The sequence below is a fragment of the Eufriesea mexicana genome, unplaced genomic scaffold (genome assembly GCF_001483705.2).
Source record: "Eufriesea mexicana isolate 0111107269 unplaced genomic scaffold, ASM148370v2 scaffold3460, whole genome shotgun sequence".
Lineage (NCBI taxonomy): Eukaryota > Metazoa > Arthropoda > Insecta > Hymenoptera > Apidae > Eufriesea > Eufriesea mexicana.
Genome location: NW_016911478.1, coordinates 72,284 through 91,912, shown reverse-complemented (window position 1 = coordinate 91,912; position 19,629 = coordinate 72,284). Strand labels below are relative to the sequence as shown.

The 19,629-nt window shown below is 40.2% G+C and overlaps 1 protein-coding gene across 2 annotated transcripts in view; it reads left to right on the top strand.

Annotated features, from left to right (window-relative positions):
- Nucleotides 1-19,629, top strand: part of Fhos (Formin homology 2 domain containing) — a 127,862-nt gene that overhangs the window by 52,289 nt on the left and 55,944 nt on the right. For both annotated transcript variants that reach the window (XM_017904842.1, XM_017904843.1), the window contains exons 5-7: nucleotides 12,650-13,163; nucleotides 13,973-14,235; nucleotides 18,130-18,261. In XM_017904842.1, coding sequence (XP_017760331.1) covers nucleotides 12,650-13,163; nucleotides 13,973-14,235; nucleotides 18,130-18,261 — 909 coding nt within the window. The remainder of the gene's footprint in view (nucleotides 1-12,649; nucleotides 13,164-13,972; nucleotides 14,236-18,129; nucleotides 18,262-19,629) is intronic.

The window sequence follows — 19,629 nt, the reverse complement described above, 5'->3', positions numbered from 1 at the left end:
AGGATCCATAGTTGTGATAGTAATAATATAATTAAACTATGAAGAATTTTGACTCCAATACTCATTGTACATTTTTATATCTATTTCCCTTAATCACTCAAATGTCTTACACATTCAATATTTCGTGTACACCTCGTACACGTAATTTCACGTTGAACGTTTCATTCACCCGTATAAATATATCATACGTATCAATAAATCGAAAGATAATCGAGTCGAAGAGCATCGCTTAGGCGAAATTTTAGGAACACACGTCCCCGTGGCCATACGAAACGATTACGATAAATAATTACGGTAAGAGCTATGGCATCGAGTTGTAAAATATTCCACGAATATATAAACTGCTCCGCGTTATTTTGCACACAAATTCAGCCGGAACATTATAATTTGCAACCGCATAATACGCTTCCCCTCGCGTTTCGTTCTCTCAACTGCTCGTTACGCGTTCGTCTAGCCTTATCGCAATCTAATAAATTCTACCGCTAAGTGCAATTTCAGTCAATGTAACTTAATATACGCTACGTCCTCTGCGCATACATCGCGGTACCCATGCCACTCGTTATCCTTCATTACTTTTCCATAAATCTCTGAAACGATGGTTCCCTTTAATATCCGCGGAGGAACTCGTCTCCCCGTCGTGTCGACCTTAAACAGCAAAAATCCCGAATACCTCGTAAACGGCGTATAACATTCACCTACTTCCCTCGGAGGGAAACAGATTTTATCGATTCGCCTTGTCTGATCCGAGGAAAGAAGAGATTCATGCGTCCGCGGCGGGAGTACCGAGTTTCCGGGACGCGCGCGCGGATTATGACTCTAAATCACCGGGGGGGAAGCGTTTTCTGTGCCGTTGGACGCGATGTCGTCGGACTTTCCACCTATTTTTTCCCCCCTTTTCTTCTCCTTTTTTCCCCACCTTCTGCTACTCCGCCAGCTTTTTTCCATCTTTTTCCTATTTTTTCCTCTTCCTTTTTCACTTCCTCCTGCCTTCCTTCTTCTCCGTGCCCCTCCCCCCGTCGCAGCTTCCTCGTTTTGTTCCGTTTTCGTCGTCGACGAGAGGAAAAAAGGGTAACACGAGGGTGCTCCGCGCGACGACGCGAGGCTGTCGGCAGATTTTTCGCGCGGAAAATTATGGCTGCTGTTTGGACGCACGTCGATGTAACATGCGCGACTAACTAGCACCCCCGTCCGCGTTTCACGCGAGCAGTTGCGTCTTCGAGGCGGAAATCGATGTCGAAAGAGAATTTTAATGGGAGAAAATCGGAGACGAGGAGAGATCGGAGGAACGGAGAGAAACTGGGCGATATGGAAATTTTTATGATTTTGGGACGTATGTCAGTCGTGTGTGGTGTGGGATAATTAATGTCTTTTAATTGGAACCATGCATTCGATTTTGTTAATTATATTTTCGCATTCAGCGATAAAATTATATCGATATTTCTGTTTGAGGTAAAAATTTGATATAGATATTATTGGCAGGAGAATCTTGTATAAATTATTTTCGCGTTCTAATTATATGTTAAATAAGCTCCATTATACAATTTTCACTTGCTTTGCATTCAAATTAATTTCATCGCGGGCTTTTTACGTTTTCCGTGACACGTGTGCTTTATCACCATATAGTGAAATATTTTTTAAGAAATTGACGTCACAATAAAAATATTCAAATAAATGTTTCGATGTTAGAATGCCATTTTCTTGTTCTTACAACGTCGCTTCCTTACAAAATATTTCTCTATATAGTAATAAACGGACAAACTCTATATGTACAAGTATTGTGTCTGTTTCGAAGCTGCTTATTGCATTGCACGGTTCAGTGTCATTCCTCGCCTTGTGGCATACTGACAGGTGTTGGATGCGAGATTCCTCATCTACCATTGAAACTGACATAGTCCAACCAACGGAGAAATCAACCCGCACTTGACCCTTAAAAAAAAATATTTTTTAAGATATTGACGTCATAAAGAAGGCATTCAAACAAATGTTTCGAAGTCAAAGTGTCATTGTTTTCTCCTTGCAACGTCGCTTCCTTAAAAAATATTTCAAAATAATAATAAAATGTTTATTATTATTTGGTATAATAAATAATTAAAATAATCTCGCAAACAGGTAGGAAAAGTGGCGCACGCGTAATACCCTTCGTCATAGTATTAAAATGATTAGTTCGACGCGTACTTAAGACAAATTATGTAGGATAAAATCAATTATTAGTGTCACGGTTTAATCACCGCGAGACCACAGTGATTACTTCGTTGACTGATCTTCGCGTAACGACGATAATTTCTGCAGCGGAAAAATTCATTTGAAAGATCATCGAGTGGCCAGGAGATGCTGATCTCGTCTTTAATCCTCTCGCGCGTAGTCTAGAAAAATCCAGCCGCTCCATGAATCATTGATCGTTGATTACAATATCGAGAGAACTAGGCCGATAGTCGATGATTACGCGCGCGATCTACGCTGCTGTACACGCTTCTAATTAGATTTCGCGACGTAACTTATGGCCGGTGTAATGATAACGGGCCGGCTAATGCCCGCAACCGTGGCGCGCTTAAATCGCTTTACAATTATTGTCATTACCGGCGCGATTGTGCCGATGAAGCGGCGCTACGATTGCGACGTCGATGCTTGAAACGTGACGTTAACCCGCGCCAGTGTTTCTCAATTGAAACAGAACCTCCATCCCCTATGGAAAATTTCGAATTTCCCACTTCGACTTGTCCATCGTCTCGCTAGTGCAGAAATTTCATTTATTAAATATTTTTATCGCGATCTAAACTATCAGATTCGTTAAATATCCGAATACTGAATCTTTCTAAAGGAAATTCTTGTTTGCCTGAGAGAAGAGGAAATTTAATTATTCAGATCCTTCTATATGGTAGTCTGTACTTTGAGATTTTCTAATTATCGGAGTACGAAATCTTCTTAAAGGAAGCTTTTGTTTGCCGGAGAGAAAAGGAATTTTAGTAAATTATAGTCTCTCAGCGATAAATTTTCTTTTTAAAGCACTTTTCTGTTCTCGTGATGCATTTTTTGAATCTTCATTCGGGTTATTTTTAAATTAGTATATCCTCGAATCTGTATTTTGAATTGTAATTAATTTCGTAGGTATTATACGTCCAATGATATATGGTTTCGATTGTCGATTTATGATTTGAGAGACACTGGCCCAAATGATGTTCAGTGTAGTTTCAGGTTAACGTCGCCTTGATATTCGACACGCCATGCATGCAAATGTCGATTATAGATCGACCCTTTATCTTTTTATCCATTAACGCTGTACCTAGCCCGGTCGCATTAGCCTGGCCTATTTTTCCGTCGCATGCAAACGATATTCGGAGGAATTGGATTAAAAGCGGCGCCATAAATCCGGCTAACAGGAAGACAGTGGAGAAATAACGCGGCACCATGCAAATTGCTAAATTTACGCGGTCGTGTTGTTACGTTAAATCACCGACGACACAGCCCCGCGAGGGGGTGTTGCCGAGTGTTAAACGCGTAATGTCGTGTAACGTTTATTATTAGCATAATCACCGCATTAGCATGCCCTTTTTTATCGGTTGGACCAACGATAAATCGCGACTAGGACCGGGAACTCGTTAGATAACCACGATCATCGAGTTATCATGCATGAGCGATATTTCTGAACGACGTTGCTCTCGCTTCCTCTTTTCCCTCTTTCTCTCTCATTTTCTTTCCCTTTTTCCCCTTTTTCTTAAACTCTTCTTCCTTTCTTTTTCCATGGTCGAACGTCGCCATGGAACGCGGGAACGGAAGCAAGAGCGGAATTAAATTTTGCTAACGTGCCGTGTTTCTTATCGGCAGAATTTATGAGTGCCCACCCTGGCCCGTGATAAATTTTCTTTCGAGATTATGCGCGTTTTCTTGTACCGGCCGTCGCAGCCTCGGAACTATTTCGATTTCGTAAATGGATCGTAAACGTCGTTCGGGTATTTATTCCACCTGGAACAATTAGCATCGGTTTCTGATCGCGGTGAACAAAGACGTGGCGGAATTGCTCGGATGTGGCGGAATTAACGAGACTTTGGAACAAAGTTGTAGGCGAAATCAGTTCGCAGTGGAAATGCTAGAACCAGTCGAGAGCTTTTCATCGATTTTCCTCCACTTTTCAGTTGCTCCCTTTCGCACCAAGGATCGACACGAAACAAATGTTCCCTTTGAGCCGATAAGCATTTTCATTGGTACATCCATCGTGGCTGTGGCCTATGATTTCTTTGGAAAATTCCAACAGCTTTGGCTAATTCTCGATGGACCCTATTCGTTGCTTGGACTAGGTCTGCAGAAGCTGAGTTTTAAAGCTGCAAGAAATTTTCCAGAGATTTCTCAAGAGCTGCATAGTATCAGTGTCAGGGTGTGGTCCTAGTTTCTTTAAAATTAGTTTCTTTTAAAACTGTTTCTATTTTTCACAATTAACAACAATGGTGTTATACTAAATAGCATGAGTGGTCCATTGCATAGGCAGACCTAGCCTAAATGCTTGAAATACTTCATCAATATGGTCTATCATTCGAAACGATTTAGGCCAGGTCTGCAGAAGCTGAGTTCTGAATCTGGAAGAAATTCTCCAGAGATTTCTCAAGAATTGTGTAGTGTCAGTATCAAGGTGTGGTCCTAGTTTCTTTAAAATTTGTCTCTTTCAAAACTATTTCTATTTTTCATAATTAACGACACTGCTGTTATACTAAATAACGTGAATAGTTCATTTCATGAGCAGGCCTATTCTCAAGGCTTGAAATATTTCATCAATACGGTCTATCATTCAAAACGATTTAGGCTAGGTCTGCAGAAGCTGTGTTCTGAAGCTTGAAGATGTTCCCTCATCCTGATTTGACATCAGTTTTCATCTGTTTCTCCAGGAATACTTAGTGTTAGCGTCAGAGTGTGATCCTGGAGAGTGATATTAATCTCTTATAAACCTATTCCTATTTTTCACCATTGACAACACTTGGATTAAATGGCACGAGTGGTCCATGCCATGAACAGACCTACCTAAAAAATTTTTAATTCAAGAAGATAAATAAATACGACGAGTAAGATTATTTCGTAAGCAATCTGGAATATTTTCATAGAAAGGTGACTGAAGTATCAGCAGTATTTCATTTGTGACAATGTTTCGGATTTGATCAATGCACGTGGAACTTCGATTTCCGCAGTGATCTGAGAAGAAAAGCCACTCTTTATAGTCAACCTACGAACTTCGTCTTTCTGGTGTAGCACTAAACAGCAGCCCAACCGGTACTCCGAACTTCCTGATGTTTAATTTAACAGTCACCCTACCGAAACTTTTCGCCGGACGAATTTCACGAGCTGCTTTTCATGCCATCGCGTACTCCGTTACAGAAGTGAACAAATCTAAATTTAATACCGTAGCCGGCCATGAAAAAACAGCAGAAACGTAAAACGTACCAAATGGAAATTGAAATTTCATCGCACCCCATGTAGAAAAATGTCCAGCATTATCGAGCTGAAATTTTACATCGGAGAATGTGCTCGAAAGCATTCGATACGAATAAAAATATACGTTATTTGCAACCGATACAGAGAATCGATAGTACCAATTGTTCTTCCTTTCAGTCAAATTTTTCCAGATTGAAAAACAAAAACATTTTTCAGTTGGAAAATAATTTGTTCATCCCTGACCTGTTAATATAAAATTTCTAACGTGAAATATAGTACCTGAAATTTATATACAATTATGTAGGATACCATTTCGTAAAGAAATCGCGAATCGGCCATTGCCAACAAAAATAAATTGTAAATCGATCAATATTTTCTAGAAGCAAATGGAAAAGATATTTTGGCTAACAAAATTAAATTACTTGGTCTCTATGGAGAGATGAAGCGTAGGTTAAGAAAATCATAAAAGCAGGGTCATTGACTACAAAATTAAATTACTTGGTCTCTATGGAGAGGTGAAGCGTAGGTTAAGAAAATCATAAAAGCAGGGTCCTTGAAGACCAAAATTGAGTCCTTAGAAATTAATTGTGACCGACACGAACGTGAGTCGCTTAGTGTTGGAAAGAGAGTTAAATTAGAGTACGTCTTTGTGTGTTTTAGTTGCGTTATCTTGGTTTTCTTTTCCTAAGTTAATTAGTTTTATGAGTTTTGCGTTTGTGTTATTCTGTTCTTGTTATTTTGTGAGTTTTTGCTGTCTCAAAGCCAGTTTTCGCCATCCTACAATACGATACTCTCGAGTCTATCAATTCTCCAAAAAGGCTTAAAAATTTTAACGTTATGGTAATTAGTATTTAATTTTTATAGATATTTCAAATGCATTTCCAATTTTCGTTTATACATCAATTCTTCCCTCTGATTTTTTTATTTATTTTATTCGCGAGACACTAAATTAATATTTTAGCTTTCATAGGTAATTAAAATGAATTTCCAAGCTTTGTTTACGTATTAATTTCATCCTCGGAATTTTTTAAATTTTAATATCGAGACTTACGCGTGAAACAAGGTAAATAAGTCGACAAAATTTGAGTATTCGATCGTCTTTTAATTCTAACGTGTACGGTCGTAGTAAATTTCATTGTATGTCAGGATTATCGAAATCCTTATCGAAAGGACTTTAGATACTGTTGGAGATTATCACGGTTGATCAACGATTGGTTAAAAAAGACACTGGCTCGAGTAGAATAAATCCGTGGTAGGATCTGGTAGGAGCGATTAAAGGGAAATTTCCAGCCGGCCGATCTTCCTACGGGAGAAAAGTTTCATTCGATCGACACAATAGTTCCATTATCCGACAGTTCTGTAACGCGTTTTCGCTGATTTAACCCATTTGCATCGGAAAATGCGGCCGGTTTCCCAACACGAAATATCCCGTATAATGGCAAATGTGCACTATTTTGTGCGCGCTGCACGAATCCCTGGAACATTAAATTTCGAACGATAGGCGGGAGCGTTCGTTATAAAATTTATAGCCGTTTGGATACGTGATGGTCATGAAATAGTCGTTCTAAATAAATTTTTATCGAGGTACGTTTCTCTCTGCTTCAATGAAAATATATATCGAAATACGGGGAAATATATATCGCGCCTTTAGTCGATATCGGAAAGCAATTTATCCAGAAATTTCAATAATTCGAATAATCGTAATTTTGCGTATCTAAGAAATCACCCCAAGTCACATCCAGCAAATTTCCAACTTCGTTTCTCTGTATCCTCTCTACTATGCGTGTGAAACGAAATTTGAATTACAAAATAGCAGCGAAACGTTCTATTCCGGAGACAGGGTGGAAATTAAAACGTCGAAATTTATACCAATTTCGTTATTACGATTTAACGTCTTTGCGAGCGAGTCTATGGATTATAAATCCAGGATAATCAGAGGTAGGGGAAATTTAAAAATACCTGTTTTATTCGACCAAAGGGGAAACATTGCCCTAGGAAACTGGAAAAAAGTATAGCAAAAAGTAATCAAAAGTTTATCTCGTACACTTCCCATTTAATTACTTTCTAGCTTCATTTACATTGCTGCAGCAAACTGCACAAATTTAACATTCACTTTTACCCAAAGCCTGCAGCCAAAGGCCGGCTAAAGTGAAGAGAATCCAGGTTTGAAACACACGTGTGCGAGCGTGTGTGCACGCTCTGCTTCGCCGATAAAGAGAGACTGGGATCTTGACTCTGGTTTGACATAATTCTATTTGGAACGTATTACATTTTGGCAGATTACTAGACTCACCAGAGGTGATCACACAAGACCCCGAGCTCCTGAAAGAACTATTACCCCCAGTCGTGTGAATTCTGAAGCCTCGAATGAACCTCAAATGATCCTAAAATTAAACATCCTGTCGTCCACAAAGTGGATCCTGGAATGTTCACGATTATAGGACCAAAGGAATTCTAACGACAGGTGAGCCTAGGATCTCTGCTGATCCCAGGGCTCGAGAAACCCTGTCATTAACTACACTGTGGAATCTTGGTAATCTTGAGGTCGGGAAGACCTAGACATCAGGTAGCGTTTGGAATCTTAGCAATTCGGGGACCAAGAGATCCCTGGCACCAGATGGACCTTACGTCTTTAGCAATCCTGTGGCTAAGGAGACCCAGCGTCAGGTGAACTCTATGATTTCGACGAATGTTGGGTAAAAGCGAACTGAAACCAATAGCTAGGTGGTTTCTTGAGTCTCTAGGACGCGTAGAATCGTCGTGGTTCAGATGACCAGCAACTGATCCTTGCTATGGGCGATTTCGTGGCTAACAGAGTCCTTGTGCCAAACGAACCCTGAGACACTGATGGTCCTTGCACTAAATGGGACCCATTGCAGACGTGATCTTTGCTGTAGATGTATACAACTTGGATCGTATTCTACCCTCCTTCCATGGGTACTATTGGAATTAGATTAGGCGAGATTTCGGTGGCAGAATTCTTCGAACTTGGTGCCAACTTACGAGACATGTCTATGTTCTAACAATAAAAATAGCGTTCTGACTATGAAAAATATTTTAGAAATAATTATTCGAAGTGCAGTATTCTATTGGTCATTCTCTTCTGCGTCGAATTTCAGCTCACTGGGGTATATTGATGCTTTCGATGTTCCTATTACTCTAGCTGCAATCAGGACTATAGACGAAAATTAGAGTAGCCATTATATCGCGTGATGAAAGATATTTCCTTCGCTGGCAGTATTTTCTCCGCGCGTATGAAACGTCGATATCTAATACGATACGTTGGTATATAAATATCAGCGTGGAAAATCGAGTTCGGTATTTTATGGAAACACTGCGTTTCGGATGACTGTCCAGTATCGATACTTGCAGCTAACAGAATAACGACGTTGCGACTCTATTTTCATAAAACACTCCGCGTCGGTGTGTTTCGTTTTCTCTCTGTCTCGCCATTTTCATTCTTCCTTTTTCCCAAATCCGGCAACGAATAAACAGAGGAGCAGGACGTTTTCTCGTGTCACATCTCCCTGTGTTTACGACTTTGTCATTTTTATAATTATTATCGGATATCACTGACACCGCGCTTTCGAAGCTACGATAAATAAGTCTGAAGCGATGGAAATAAATTCCATCGAGTCTACAGCATTTCATCGATTATTGCCAACTGCTGTCAATATTCGATATTTAATATAGAATCCGATATCGAATATTTCTGCAAGTTTTATTTAACTAGGCTGTAAGCTCGTTTATAATTTTCTGTTTTACGTGTAATTAGCAGGATTACTTGTATATGTCACTCACGGATAGCTAGGTTTAATGTCAGGTTCGAGATTCTTCCGGATTATGGGAGTTACCGTGAAACAGCTTGGGTATTCGTAGGTCATGAATTCCCAATACCGACATCAGGCTTGGGTAACCTAAATCATCGTTTCTGGGTCCTAGTAGTCGAATTTCTCCGCTTTCAGACCCGCAATTTCGATACGGTCGATATCGAAAGCTAAGGGTCAGCCAGCAAAGTCCATGGCACCTAACTTGAAATGGTCGACGCTGAACTTTATTATAGGAACATCCTAGATAGTCCTGCAGATTATCGAACTTCGTTAATCTATGATTTCCCGTATCGGGTTTTACTTCCTGTGCTGTACAGATTTTATCTATTTCCCTGTACTTTGTCGAACTCTCCTATTTCCTTCTCTATGGACTATGAACTACGTTCATTTTCAACAACTAATAGAGCTTTAAATTTATGCGAAACGGGATAGATATTTTTGAATAAAATCTAGATGAATAATTATCAACCAAGGGGTAAACATATTGGAATATTTCAATTATTTTCAATTATCGAAGGAAGAGGAAGGAACAGGAGGAATATTTCAATTATTTTCAACTTTTCTTAAAATAAAATTTTCAGATATAGTAAGTGACATTTAACCCTTTGCACTCGGCGATTTTTTCGTTACAGGAAAATAGTAATTCGAAGACTTTTTGGTATAAATTCGACGATATTTTTAAAACGGTAAATAAGAAATCGTATGCAAATTAAGACGTAAAATTATTTATTAATATTCCACGCATCGTTGGGTAATTGTAAATTTGATATATCAATTAAAGGGTTAATCCACGTATCGATAATTGGAAAAAGAAATTCTTTGACGAAATAGACGAAATAATTTTCAATTTTTATGTTACTGTTTAATTAACATGACGGAAAAATGAGCAATTATTCGATGATCGAGCGAAGGTAGATTTATCACCGATAAGGGATGTTTACCACCATTACTCGCGCTTCCGATAGTCATTATACACGCACACGTTGAAGAACCAGTTGAACCACCATGACCCGATAACTAATTGTCGCATAGCAATGCGTCGCGCTCAATTAGAACTCGTGTGCTGACTATACACCGAGTAAATTATAACTTTTGACACGACCACGTAACGTTCGTTGCGCGAGTTGATAATTTGTTCGCGGCTAGTTATTATTGCGTAATTTACCGGATTTCCGGCGCTGCTGCGCGGCTCCCTTTTACAACCACACACGCGCAGAGTAATTTCGAAACGGAGGAGTCGATTTTAATAACGACTTTCTTGGAAGGAAGCAACTCGGAGAACAGTGGTACGTGAGTTTGCTTTGTCTGCACGGTTTCTTCAGACTTTCTTCCCGGTACAGCTTTATTCCGATGGTTTAACTTCTTCAATTTGATCGTGATCGGGTTTAATGGCGTAGAATTTCTGTCCGAAGTTCCCTCGATTGTTGTACGTTTCCTGAAGTAGCTTATTTTAGCAGGAAAATTGCGAGAAGGGATATACCGGAACACGATTATCCCGATGACGATTGAATCGTTTAATTCGTTTGAGGAATCCACGTTAGAATATACGCGTGACATGGAAGCATAGAAAAATAAAATGGACGCGAGGTCGATATTTCATAAGCTTCTGAAACCGTAACAAAAATCAATACACCCCGTTTCGACAAACCGGAATTGATGGAACGATTTTCTACTCCAAGTGGATATATCATATCAAAACGAATAGAAAATGTACGACTGGCTTGATCTGTCTTAACTCGAATCTTGATTTATCGTCTTCGTATATTCTAAACTTTGCAGGATTAAACGGGGAGAGTATCCTGGTTTGGATCCATATTTTGGCCCCCGTATTTTCAACCAAAGCTCATATTTTCAACCACCTAAGCTCCCTACCACAACCTTCGATCCTTTGTACTTCCGAAATTGAGTATACGTTCATGTGTGAAATATTTCTAGAATTTTCATTCCTGATTTATTTTCCACGAAATTTAACCCCATAAAACTGGCAATTTTTGTCCACGCTCTTTTTCCAAAGTTCAAGCAGTGCATATATAAATGGATACGTAATTCTTAGATTGACATAATTTTTCGAGGATTTTCCTTTGACAGACGTAAACGAATTCCAAGTCGATTCGAGTCGCGAATTAAATTTGCCCGCGAAATCCGCTCGCACGAGCTGGCCAAGAAATCAATTTTGCGGACAGTGCGGGGGGCACGCGGGGGTGCAAAAGAAGGGTAAAATGACCAAAGTCGATCTCAACCGGTCAGAGATTGATGGATTTTATCGCAGTGACCGCGACGAAAATTTCTCATTGGTTATTTGCGTCCACTGTCATCCCGGCGACCCTCTTTCCTCCGCTTTCAGTTCAAAGCGAAACGGGACGAAGGAGAATGATTAAAAAATGAAAAAGTGGGGCGGAAAGAAGACGGTGTATTCTGTTATTCGAGGAAACAAAGGGCTCATCGTCCCATAGGTTATGTTTCATGCGAAATTGATGAACCGCGAGCGGGTACACGCGCGCGGAATAGCAAGCATTATGAGAGCGTTAGGGTTGCTCTGGCGACCCCTTGTTTCATTCACGAACTTTCCGATTTTTCGGACGCAAGCCGTGGATGAGAATTGTACGAAAGTTTGGTTGTTTATAGAATTGTTTTACGTTGAATATGGATTTCACTCGAGGCTCTACAATTGTTTTCTATGTCGTGCTATGGATTTTTATATGGCTTTGTGAACTTTCCATAAACCTTTAGTTTCGTGTCGTTTATGTGAATGTCTGTTTTTTCCCTTTTCTCTTTTCTTTTTCTGTCGTCTCCATTTATATAAAACTCGAGGAACTGTATATAAAAAGTTTTTATTCGAAACCTTGAAAATTCGAATGGTGTTGGCGTACATGAAGGATTAGTTACTCTAAAGATATAGTCCAAGTAAATATTTAATATTTGTCGCTATTAGAAAATGAAATTTTCGTTTAAAATTAAAGTATACCTCGGTGTCTTTAAATGAAATTCGTAAATCATCATGATTCTTGACAATTTCAATTTGTATCTTCAAAGCCGAAAGCCACGCTGTATTTTATGCTACAAAACAACATACCACAAACCTACAAGCAAAATTTTCGCATGACATCTTCTAGTAGAGTAATTTAACTCCTCAAAATGCTCGTCAAATTTCCTTCATTTCTGAAATAGTTTCTAAACTATGTACTTCCCTATGTCTCTAATCACGACACGTTAATGAATACCACAATTGTCTACTAGGTAATAAGGAAATTCGACAATTTTTGACCAATTTTCAAAAATAAATCCTTCGATTCCACAAATTCCACGAAAACCACCTAAAATAGGAATTTCCTTATAAAAGACCGATTCTTTTCTTCGAATCGTGTAATAAATTAATTAATAATACTTTGTTCTCGTTCCCACAGCTCTCGGTCAGGTGATGCTGTACGTAGACGGAATGAATGGAGTGATGGAACACGGTCAGACAGTTCAGTGGTTATACACGTTAATAGCCAGCCGCTTCCGATTAGTGGTGAAGACTGCGCTGAAGCTGTTACTGGTATTCGTCGAATACGTGGAGACGAACAGTCTGCTGCTGGTCAGGGCCGTTAGATCGGTCGATACGTCCAGAGGCATGATACCCTGGACGAACGTGATGAAGCTGCTGAAGGATTACGACGCCGCCGACACGGAATTACTGATCTACGCGACGACATTGGTCAACAAGTGTTTGAACGGTATACCAGACCAGGACACTTATTACGACCAGGTGGACTGTTTGGAGGAGCAGGGGATCGAGGGTATCATCCAGAGGTACATGTCGAAGCAAGGCACCGATCTTGATCTACTCAGGCAATTCCAGATCTACGAGGCCGTGCTGCATCACGAGGACGGGAACGATAGAGGCTCGCCTATTCGTCAGCTGGACGATAACATCAGGTATAGACCTAAGTCTCTCCCTTTACATTCTACCTTTCACAATCTTATTAGTATCTTAAACGCTTGCAATCCCGTTTTAATCATAGCTAGAAGAATTTCGTAGGACTTGAGAAATGAGGATAAGGTGGAATCTTCGAAGAGTCTGGAAGAATGGATTTCAGAGTTAATTCTTGAAAGGTGAACAGCAGACCAGTCATATAGATCATGGAAGAAATGCATAGTATTTATTCTAATTCGATACTTGTATTGTAGTTACTGCATAACGTCTATTATTATTAGATGTATTTACAAACAAATACATAACACTTGAGTATAGGTTTCCAAGCTCTGTGTTCACTATCGAAGGATTAACCATGGAAAAATGTGTCTTCAAAGTGTAGTTTTCTAACAGGATAATGAATTTTCGCAAAATGGCGCGGTATGAAACGAAGTAGGTGAACTCGGTTCATTTATAGTAGTATATGCGTCGGATTTCTCGGACGAAATCGGTTCCACGGTCGCGTGTTTGGATAAGTGCCTAATCATCGTTTTACCGCGATAAATTTCAAGTTTCCTTTACCAGAACACGTCGACAACATGCCTCTCATAATTCTTGCTCTAATCCCGACTCCAAATCCTCGCTTATTCGTTCAATAATCGCGTATCCGGCGAGCGTGTGAGACGTCAAGTAGTACGAATCAACGATTGGGCAATTAAACCGGCAGAAATAGAGTATCGAACTTGTTCCGACGTAGGAAATTAAAGATTCACGATTGGAAGGTCACAGTAACGGACGTAGTGTGTCATTGAAGTATATTTTGTGTTCACAGGAAGACGCTGCGGAACCGGAAGTCCCTCGTGGATTCGCACGAACGGCGAAAATCCCGGCGACACTCGACCGGCACGTCTCCTTTGTCGATGTCCTTGAACGCGCGCCTAAGTCCGCGGCTCAACCACTCGTTGGGTCTAAGCTCCCTGAACAACACGTTAAACTCGAGTTTACCCGACGACGACGACGAGTCGAGCAGCTCCCAAAGTTCGCAGGGTCATCTCGGCGAGGTTCAATTGAATGGCAGCTACAAAGAGAACAAAGGTGAGACCATCTTCCTTTTAACTATTTTACATGGACATTCCCGCGTCGTTCCGTAATTAGAAATTTAGGGGGTCCATCATTTTTTAACGTTTCGTTAACCCTTTGCAATCCTGATTTATCATCAGTTGGACAGGATATTCCGTCTCGTTCGGTTCATTTTATTTTTTATGTGTAAAATATATTCTGTTTTATTACGATCTCGTTTGATGAAAATGTGTTAACATATGTAAATACGTTTTTGGTTAGGAGAAACAAACTTTGAATAGTATTATGAATTTCGGATAGCAAGGGGTTAATATTCGTGAGTCATTCGTTCTCTCTTCCACTGTACATCTTTTCGTCCCGCATATTACATAATGTAGGTTATATTTGTATCCTTTTTAACACTTTTAATGCAAGCTCATTTAACCCTCTGCATTCGAAGGTCATTTCTTAAAATAACATATCTAGAAATCGTAATTAACTTTTTAATTTGGAATTGTTTTAGAATCCATTTGGCTAAATTTAATATTGGCAATAATTTTTCATGATTTTGCTAAATGACGACTGAGAGGGTTAAACTACCTTATCATTTCTGTTACATCAGTGTCAATATTTTATCATTCTTTTACATGTATTACATAATATAATTTACATCAGAATTCGAGGTCATAATTTTTCGCACTCGAAGCTTTCCTGTTACAAAATCGGTAACCAAATTTTATAAATTAAATATTTAAATTAATCATTGGTGCTAATTTTCTACACCTTTTCCAAGTACCGATCAAAAATCGGCTCTCAAGTGCGGAAAATTAAAATTCCTGAACACCACTGAGCAATTCCAACTTCTAACTACATTCGTAACCTATCGCGTAACGAACAATTACCGCGAAAAAGACACGATCGTTAAGACCCATTTCTCACACTATTACGCAAGATCACACGCACGTGGATGCCCCCTCGACTTGGTCACCGTGTCGTCCACGCGATCCTTCACATTTTCACTTTCGTCGAGCGCGTGTACGCATGCGGGTAGTCGCTGTACGTCGCAAATCCGCTCGTTAACGATTCGACCGCGCGATGAATACGAACTTCGACGCCCACGAGCGGCGATTTCCGCGTTAACGGATCGTCCCTCTCTCGGGACTGAGACCTTGCGGTTTCCAGTTCCCCCGTGCGTTTCGTTGCGGATGCAGCACGCGGCGAACGCGAGCTGGCCGCTAGAGGCCCGGTGAAAAGCGTAGTTTCGCTCGAAGGGGGCCGTGATTGAGCACGCTTTGCCCGTCGCGGAAAACGGCCGCCTCGGACCTAAGCCGATCGGGTCAAGTACGCCGCTCGTGAACCCTGCTCGCCGGAAACGGAACCTCCATGTCGCGGCCGTCGCTAGTCCGCTCGAGATGTTTACGTTTTCGTTCTGTGTGCTCGTTTGTCGCTGGTTGCAGAAAGTTGCGAGTCCACGACGTGGGAATAATGCATGCAGTCGGTAGTCCCGTGTTTTCTCGATCATTGGAGTCTTGGAATTTTATGGTTGGTTTGCTTTTGTTTGTTCATATCGTTGATAGAATAACGAAGGACTAGGTTCCTGTGTAAATTCACTTCGGGTCTGTTCGATTGTTTTTATCTCGCTATATCGAAAGGTAGAGCACCTAGGTACAGCAGTATTTTTATTTTTGCAAACGATTTTTGTAAACACGTTGTGTATTAAAATATGAACGAGCTTAACTGAAACAACGTGGGCGTAAAATTTCTGGAAATATTCGTGACGTTGATTGTACGTGTTCCCTGGAAAATTTTTGGTAAATATGGAAAAAGATAGTTTCATTTTTAATATGCTGGTGACTATAAGACTATAACCTCAATTTAATATAATTCAATTTTTTCCTATTTTGCCAAAAATAATTTCAATTTCATTGTCATGGAGGTAAATAAATATAACGCGAAATATGTGACAAAATCATTTTTTGGAGATTTTTCTTAGATTCTGGGTTCAGAAGCTTCTTAGATTTTTCTTACGTTTTGAGTCTAGAATTTCCTCAGATTTTTCTGAGATTTTTCTTCTATTCCGAGTGCAGAATTTTCATGGATTTCTGCTTTTGTGAAATCGGCAATGAAATTATTTTTCTGAAATTTTGTTTACCTTCTCGATCTAGAATTTTCTTTGATTTTCACTTGTTAGACCACTTTCGTAATTACTGGCAGATTTCCTGGTATCGATATCGAAGAGGGAACACGTGAGCGAAATGAGTACTGTAGCCTTATATACAGGTGAAACGAGCACGATAAAATGCACTTGTTCAATGGGGGCGTTACGAGTGTTTGAACCCGTTGTTATTGATTTGTAAAGCTCTGCAGCCGAGATAGGGATCTCGAAGACGATACCGGAGGAGGACATCGGACAATGATTAATAGCGTTGAAATAATCTGGTCGATCGAAAAAATCCTGCCATTCAGTATTTATAAGATTGCATCGAAGCTTGGAATTCACGGATGAAATGTTGCGACGTATCTCCCGAAGAATGATAACCCACAGAATAATTTGCATCGATGCAAATGTGCCTGACTGGGCAACATTTCTGCCCATCTCTCTACCCACGTTCCAAATCACAGCTGTTTCGTACCGTGTCATCGAAAATTCAAATTAATCGCGATATATTTTCGATATAACTGCAAAATATTATTTTCACGATACCAAGGAATCTTGCGATCTCGAAGTTCCTGCCATCGCGGAATTTATAGGAACGCGAAATTTCCGTGGCTACAATAGGGATCTAGCGTTCACACTTTTTGCTGCACGAAACTTACACGGTAATCCAATTTAATTCCAACGAACAAGGAAATCGACAGCTAAATCCCATTACGGTAAACTTCCATAGAACGCAGCTTGCTACAACGCATTAAAGATATTGCGACTGCGTTTTGTATAACGCGATATTGTACACAGGGTGGTCCATTCTTATTCATACAACCGGACAAGGGGTGGTACCTCGTTAAAAAACACGAGGCAAAGGAAGAAGAGATTTTTTCATAAAAATTTTCCTTTCTCTGAAAACCTGTAGTAAATTCAAATTTCAAGTAGTCGAATATACGACATGAAATTGCAGAAGTGTAAGTTCCACGATGATTTGGGTGAATTTGTACACACTCAATTTCAATTCCCACTATGCCGTATCGATTTATCGTCGAAATTTTTCCCGACGAGATCTCGTTTAAAAAGCCAAAAAAAGCATCGACACTTTTACCATTGATTTCACCCTTTCAAAAACATTCCGCGTGCACGAAAAACCACACGTACGCAAGCTCCGATAAAAATCAGAATATTCGAGTTACGGAATTCCCTCGAAATACAGCGTTCGAATAATTCCCTAATTTCGTAAAATTCCGCAAAAATTACGTGCCTGGCCGAAATAGGGAAAAAGGGGGAATATTAATAGCGATAGCTTCGGAAATTATTTTTTTTTCGCAAAAACCATCGAGCGGACGTGTATTCCGGGTTATAGGTGGTCCTCTGTGTAGCTTCTATGGGAAATTTTGCATCGGTTTCGGCCGCGATAAAATGCATGGAATAATCGAAGATTCGGCTTGTCGAGCGCCGGTTCGGTGGACGGAAATAATTGATGCACGGCGTATTTTCGGGGCGAGCGTGAACCGCGAAGGAATGACACGCGTGACGAGCAGAATTTATTGTGACTGTCGTCGGGGGACGTTTCGATCCGTATCGCGGGCGATAAATCAAAATGAAAGTTCGGCCGTCGTGTGATCGGAGCGCGAACGAAAACGATCGCGCGATAAGCGCTCGGTGTCGCGCAACCGCGCGCCGGGTAAATAGTAAATTATAGTTCGACGCGGGAAATGATCGGGCTGGCTTGTATCGGCGGCGAACGGGCCAGGAAAGAAGTGATTTATTGCGGCTTTCAGTGGACGTTGGCGTGACACCGGCGTTAAGACGTCGAAGGGAACGAGCCGAGAGGCAGAGGAGCTTTATCAGGGAGCAGCAAGAGGCCACGGCGAATATGCGAGCATCCGTGGTGCCCTCGGACGACCAGGAAAGTCAGTAATTGATTATTGTCGCTTTAATCTTACCGTTAATGAGCAAACGCAGATCTCGTTTTAACGCGTTCGCTGCACCGCCGATCTTCGTTATTCATTCCCGTTACGTGTCCGTGAGTTTCTCTATTGCAGAACTCTGTACGCGATTATTTAATTATCGCCTATCATCGTGGGAACGGTTATTCCCGTGCTTTACCATTTAATCCGGTGTAATTCGTTACGAAGGCCGCGTGAATTATCGTCCAAGGATTTTCCGAAATTTTGAATTTCACGTTTCACTCGATTTCGGGTCGGGCTACGTGCAGTGAACGCGTTAATATAATATGGCGATTATAAATGCGTTATTGGAAATACGTATATTAGTTAAATATTGCAGAGGTTTGGCCTAGGTTAAATCGACCCCCAGAGAATCCACTGGATTTTTCGGCCCACGCGAAAATACTTTTACCAAGTATTTATAAATTCGTTTAAATAATATGTGTATTGTTTATAAATTCGGGAGTCGAGGAAGGTTGAGAATCGCTGAAAAGGTTTAGGTATTTGAAGAAAATTGGTTTGATTAAAGATATGATAAAAATATCCAATATACACTTACAACGAATATATGATTTACGTAAGTGATAAGTAACGATACTTGGATTATTCCGAGCAACGGAAATAAATTGTTAGACTTCTCGGCAAATTTATGAAAGCACGAATTTAGTATTAAATATGTATTAAATGATAAGCGAGAAATAGAGTAGAATTTTCCTCTAGAAAATTAATTTACGAGGTCTCCGAACAAAAGAGCAGCTGGTTAAGGCAGGTGTTATAAGGTTAGGTCAAGGTTATAAAGCTCAGTCTATCGGCAGGAAGTAATCGATACACGCAATTTACGAGCATTACGCTGTTGTAATGCTGCTCGAAGCACTGCGCATTGGTGAACGTCGTGTCACCTTTAAAAATCTCATGAGATATTTAATATTGAGAAAAGTTAACGCTGTACTTCTGTAATTAATTCTTTTATTTCACGTCGTAATTGACGCTTTACAGGAACGGAGATTAAATTTAAACGAATAGGTTACTTGGGTCGTATAAAAATGTTTGTTTTACAGGACGGGTAAAATGTTTTGCATTTTTATTTCAACAGAAAACGGTAAATCCTGACGAACTGTAAACCTGTCTTTGTATCGTTTTAACTCGCCAGCAACCCATGTTTCCAGTCGTGTAACTTTGCCGGGCTTTCAAAGATGTTTGTATACAGTTTGCATGGGTTGTTTGAAGTTTCTCTCGACTAGTTTCTCGGACGGTAGTTCGAGGATCAGTTTCTGTTTGCATTTTTAAGCGATCTTCGTCAAATGTACACTCTCGATCCTCTTTCGGCTCTGC